At 63.6% G+C, this 5,963-nt stretch overlaps 1 protein-coding gene across 1 annotated transcript; it reads left to right on the forward strand.

The window, feature by feature from the left end:
- The first annotated feature begins 1,339 nt into the window (after nt 1-1,339).
- EN2 (engrailed homeobox 2) lies at nt 1,340-5,425 on the forward strand. The gene is made up of 2 exons (XM_037131903.2): nt 1,340-2,000; nt 5,109-5,425. The coding sequence occupies exons 1-2, from the start codon at nt 1,340-1,342 to the stop codon at nt 5,423-5,425; spliced, it is 978 nt and encodes a 325-aa protein (XP_036987798.2).
- Nucleotides 5,426-5,963: the final 538 nt, after the last annotated feature.

Raw genomic sequence — 5,963 nt, forward strand, 5'->3', positions numbered from 1 at the left:
TGACAACTTCCCTCTCCGGCAGCAAGGAGCGCGGGCTACAAAAGTCCCTTTGTATCTCGGCAGCTCATTTAATAGGATTTATGCATTTTTTGTGCAAGGAATTGTGGGACTTTTCCCCACGGTAAACAATATGGAAATGTTAAAAATAGCAATCGCCCAGCGCGTGTCCGAGGACGCACCGCGGGGATGACCCGGCGCGACGCCGGCGGGAGCTCCTTGGATCCCTGAACCGAGCAGTGGCGGGGGGGGGGGAACGGGATCAGGGGCAGGGGACGCTGCCGCTATCTCGCGAGTCGGGGGCTCCCGCACCGGAGCCCGAGGACTCGGCTGCTTTAAGGGGGGGAGGGGCGGCGGCGGCGGAGGAGGGGCGGCGGGATCCTCCTGTCATCTAGCGGCGGCCAGCGCGTCACGTGGGCGCCCGGCGCTGCGGCCATTGGCCCGAGGCACGTGTCCAAGCGACCGGCCCGCGACGTCACTCGAGGGGGCTCTGTTAAAAATAAGAACAAAATCCAGAGTGAAAGTGTCTCAGGTTGCGCTAAGTGGCCTGGAAATTTCCGAGCCGGCGCAGAGGCCTTGGCGGCGAGGGCGCGCAGACGGCGAGAGACGCGGGCAGCCTAGCCCGGCCCGGCCCGGCCTCCCGCCTCTCACCCATGCAACTCGGGCCGCGGGGCTCCGCGGGGCTCGGCAGGGGCGCGGCCGCACGCCGGTGGGGCGCCCGGGCCCGCAGCGGGGAGGCAGCGGAGCGCGGCGCGGGCCCGCGGGCGTCCATGTGCGTGCTGGCGGCGGCGGGCGCGCTGACCGCTCGCGCCCCGCACCCTCGAGGGCCGGCCCGGGCGCGCGGGCGGGGGCGGCCGGGCGGCGGCGGCGGCCCGAGTTGGCCCGGGCGAGCGTGAGCTCCGGGGAGCTTACTGCCTGCATGCGCGCAGTGACAGCCCCGGGCGGCCGCGGCGGCAGCGCCGGAGCCGGAGGCAGCTGCACTGGGAGAGGAGCGCGGAGCCCGGAGGCGCCCCGGGTCTCCGCCGAACCATTGTGACTGTCCGGCGCCGGCGTGAGCGGCGAAGGAGAGGACTGGACTCTTTTTTGAATCTCCTGGCTCTGGGCGCGGGGCGACTCTTGGTATTTTCTAATTCAACTCGTGGATTGGATCGGCTTCGCTCCGAACGCGGCTGGCGACTTGTAGGACCACAGTCCTGGCCTTGGCCACAGCACACGCCCTGGGAAGCCTCAGCGGGGTAGGGGCGTGGGCTGGCCGCGGGGGTCTCCGTGTGCGCCGCGCTCCGGCCGAGGGCTGATTGGAGGGGGTCCCCGGAGAACCAATTTGGCATCTGTTGTGAACAGCATGGAGGAGAATGACCCCAAGCCCAGCGAGGCTGCGGCAGCAGCAGCGGCGGCGGAGGGGCCGAGGCAGCCGGAATCTAGCCCCAGCGGCGGATCCGGCGACGCGGACACTGGCCGCCGGCGGAATCTGATGCTGCCCGCGGTTCTGCAGGCGCCGGGCAACCACCAGCACCCGCATCGCATCACCAACTTCTTCATCGACAACATCCTGCGGCCCGAGTTCGGCCGGAGAAAGGACGCAGGGACCTGCTGTGTGGGCGCGGGAGGAGGAAGAGTTGGCAGCGGCGAAGGAGGCACAAGCGGTGAGGACGGAGGCGGTGGCTCGGGCGGTGCGGATCAGCTCCTGGGGTCTGGCCGGGAGCCGCGGCAGAGCGCACCCTGTGCGCCGAGTGCGGGCGGACCGCTGGCCGGCGGCGGCGGCGACTCTCCAGGTGAAGGAGAAGGCGGCTCCAAGGCGCTCTCGCTGCACAGCGGCGCCAAGAAAGGCAGCGACCCTGGCGGCCCCCTGGACGGGGCGCTCAAGGCCCGCAGCTTGGGCAGCGGCGACCTGTCGTTGAGCTCGGATTCGGACAGCTCGCAGGCCAGCGCCAACCTGGGCGCGCAGCCCATGCTCTGGCCGGCCTGGGTCTACTGCACGCGCTACTCGGATCGGCCTTCTTCAGGTGAGCCCGCAGGGACCCTGCGCCCCGGCCTGCCGCGGGGAGGCCACGGGGCTGCAGGGAGGTGCTGGCGCGGGAACTTACCGGGAGGATGAAGACACCAAGACACCCCCCTCCCCAACACACACAAAGACGCACACATAGCGACATTGTGTGCGGCTGACGCTAGCTCCTGCTTCGGCCAAAAAGCGAGGGGTTTCGATCGATGCGCCAGGGGGTGTAGACTTCTTAGAAGGGCAGGATCGACAGGACCTGCTCTCTCTCTCGTCTCTTGGGGGCCTCTTCGCACAGCCGCTAGCCCCCCTCTCCTGGCTGGAGTTTATTTGGTGGGAACGGGGTTGGCTGGAAGACAGGCCCGGAAGCTCGCCGCTCCGTCCCCCGCTCCGTCCCTTCTCCGGTCTTTCCAACTCAGTCTGGACCCGGGACCCACGCGTAGTCCACCCGCAGACCTAGACTCATTCTGCGACCCAGAAATCCCAGATATAGCCAGCGAGGAAAGCGCACAGCGTAGGCTCTTCCCTGGGCCCCTGGCCTGGGCTGCCGAGGGGGCCTGCGGGGATCCGGAGAGGGAAGGGCGGAACACAGAGGCGCCCTTTGCGCTCTGCCCGGTTTTATTTGGTTTAATTTGCTGAGCCCGCCGCGGGAGAGTGCAGCACCTATCTCGAATTCAGCGTGGAGGAGGGGCCAGCAATCCCCCCCCAATGAAGGGACCTTCTCCCCGAGGTTTCCCTCGTGCTCCACTGGGGAGGGAAGGAGCAGATTTCCGAGTGGGGTGTGCCGAGGTGCTGGGCATTGTTTTCACAGGTCTGGGACTTTCAAAAGCTAAGTCCAAGTCCTCGTGAAAATTGCCACCCGCCTTAAATGCGGGTTTGCAGTCTCGACCCGCCATTAGGAGCAGACTCCATTTGTCCCTGAGCCGGCAGCAGCGACCTGACCTCCTGCCCCCAACCCTCGACTGGTTTTCGGGGGGTCATTTACCCAGACCACAGGACGACCCAGTCACACTCCTGGGCTGCCTCCCCGCACAAAAAAAAAGTGTGCCCCCATCTCGGGTGAAACCCCTATTTCTCCAGTTCGATCTGAAATTTGCTCCATTGTTCTCGCCTCCCTCCTTTGTTAATATTTAATTAACATAGAGGCTCACAATGGGGCCGGCGAGGAGCCTCGGATGGCTTTGTGCAGCCCTCGCGGCCCGCCAGATCGCCGCGGCCGCGGGAGCCTGCCGCCCGGCCTGGCCGGAGTCGCTGCTCCTCCCGGACTAAACCGTAATCATCGTAATGACCCCCGCGTAAGACCCGGTGTTTGGTTTCTTGGCGTTCCAGAAAAGAGCAAGACGGAGAGTTTTCTCGCGGAGGTTTGGTTCTGTTGCTGAGACTCCTGAGGGTTTCGTTTCGAAAGAAAATCCAGGAAAGAAACCTTGTTCAAAATTCTGCTTTTCGGGAGAATTTCTTTCCGTCAAATGCCGCGTGTGTTTTTTGCGAGCGGGCCCGTGTCTGCGGGTCCCCAGGAGCAGAAGAGTCTGGGGGTGAGGAAGGCGACTGGGTGGCGGGGGAAGGGTGTGGGGACCACAAACGGCCGCCTGGAGCGGGAGACTGCGGGTCCATCCAGCAGGGACCGGCCGCCCGGCCCCTCGGGGCCTCTCAGAGCCACCCCGGCCCCCTTCCCACCCACCGCAGAACGCGGCCCATCGCCCCCATCCACACGCTCAGGATCTAAGCCAGGCCCACGGCCCGGAGGCGACTGCGAGTGCGCGCGGGGGCGCGGAGGAGGGTGTGGGTTTGTTTTATAATCTAAAAAGCCGGGAGTTTTGGCCCAGCGGCCCTTGGCGACGGGTCTCTGGCGCCCACAGCCCCTCTTTGGATGTTCGTCTCACGGGAGAGACTGCTTGACCCGCTGAGTGGGCGGGAAGGAAGTTCTCCGCGCTCGCTGGGTCCTGGGACCCAGGACCATCCCGAATCTTCCCCTGAGCGCTGAGCACAGCCCTCCTGAGTTCTCTGCCCGCACCCCCACCCCCACCCGGTCCCGGTCGCGTGCAGCCCGGGAGCCGCAGGGTGGGGACCTGGGTTCCGGCTGCCTGAGGTCTGGGCCTCTTCATTCTCCAGCCACAGACGCCTTGGGAGAAGTAGGTGTTGGGTCTTTGCAAAGCGGATTCACTCACTTTGCAGACTGAGACCGTGGGGTCCAGCGCTGCTGCGCCCCCCGCCCCCAGCCTTTACGGCCTCCCCTTTTGCACACCCTCTTCTTAACGGAAAAAAGGGCTTCCCTCTGCCTCTTGGTCAGGCCTTGGCCGGCCCTGGGAGTCTCAGGACACGGGCCTAAACCAGTCTCGGGTGCTGGGAGGCGTCCCGGTGGGGGGAGGCCCCGTGGGCTCCGAGTGTGGGTTCTCTGCTCCTGAAGTTCAGCTGGGCCCCCTGCGGCCTGCAGTCGGGTGGGGGGAGGGGCGGGAAGCGAGGTCAGCTCCCAGGCGGGTCCTGGGCCCTTCTCCTTGCTGGGGGACCCAGGACCCTAGGTTAAGGGGGAATGTGGACTGACTGGGCTGCCTCCCATCCCCCCTCCGCCCCCCAAAGAAGCACACTCAAGGTCCTGCCCGTGAAGGAAACAGGGCCAGTGGAGGAGGCAGCAAGGGGACTGGGGGGGAGGCACCTCTCGGGACCGCCCTTCCCAGGATCCTCCTGGCCCCTGGTTCCCACAGTTTTCAGCCCCCTGTGGGTGTCCCCTGCGGGGTTCCTGAGGGAGCCCCCTCGCAGCCCCCAAGACCCTTCCTGCTACTCTGGTTGTGCCCACTCTTTCCCCTCACCTCCTGCCCAGCACCTAGGCCCACGCTGTCCTGGTTTCTGGACAAAAACCTCAGAAAGGGCCAGAAAAGGCCAGGCCAAAAAGTGGCGACCTCCCCGACGTCGCTGGCCCACAGCCTCCCTCCTCGGGGTGGGTCGCTCTGAGGTGGGTGTGAGCCTACGCGCAGCACCCCCCCCCAAGTCCAGCCCCAAGTCCATCCCCGCTGTCCTCCAGGTCAGCGCCATGACCTTGGGCACCCTTCCGCACTCTGCCTGCATCCCCCACCCCACCCAGCGCAGGCCCTAACCCTGTTCTCTCTCCTCCGCGTCTACCCAGGCCCCAGGTCCCGCAAACCAAAGAAGAAGAACCCCAACAAAGAGGACAAGCGGCCGCGCACGGCCTTCACCGCGGAGCAGCTGCAGAGGCTCAAGGCCGAGTTCCAGACCAACAGGTACCTGACGGAGCAGCGGCGCCAGAGCCTGGCGCAGGAGCTCTGCCTCAACGAGTCGCAGATCAAGATCTGGTTCCAGAACAAGCGCGCCAAGATCAAGAAGGCCACGGGCAACAAGAACACGCTGGCAGTGCACCTCATGGCGCAGGGCCTGTACAATCACTCCACCGCCGCCAAGGAGGGCAAGTCGGACAGCGAGTAGGCCGGGCCGAGCCGCGCCGCGCCAACCATGCAATAATTTAAAGTCACAGAAAAAGGGCCAGTGTATAAAGATTATACCAGCATTCCTAGTGAAAAGATCCTGTATTAGCTATGGTTCTGCAATATTCTATGTGTATATAATTTACAGGTGTAAAATCCGAAATATCTGACTATAAAATATTTTTAATTTTTTTGTTTATGAAATTATGCTAATTTTATGATTTTTTTGCAAAGGGGGCTGCTTAGGGTTTCTTTTCTTTTCTCTCTCTCTCTCTTTTTTTTAAAGAAATCCCCTAAGCTCCATTATGGGACATGGGACACTTTTTTTTTTTATTTCAAAAGAAGAAAAAAAATTAAAACAACTTGCTGAAGTCCAAAGATTTTTATTGCTGCATTTCACACAACTGTGAACCGAACCCAATAAATAGCTCCTACTTGGTCTATGAGTTCCGCCGCTTTGTTTGTGTGGGCTTGGTGAGGTCAGCAGGAGGGGTGCCCACCACTGCCAGGGCGGTACCAGGGCCCTGGCAGGCAAGGGG

The sequence above is a fragment of the Artibeus jamaicensis genome, unplaced genomic scaffold, assembly GCF_021234435.1.
Source record: "Artibeus jamaicensis isolate MK-2021 breed Jamaican fruit bat unplaced genomic scaffold, CSHL_Jam_final contig_718, whole genome shotgun sequence".
In the NCBI taxonomy this organism is placed as follows: domain Eukaryota; kingdom Metazoa; phylum Chordata; class Mammalia; order Chiroptera; family Phyllostomidae; genus Artibeus; species Artibeus jamaicensis.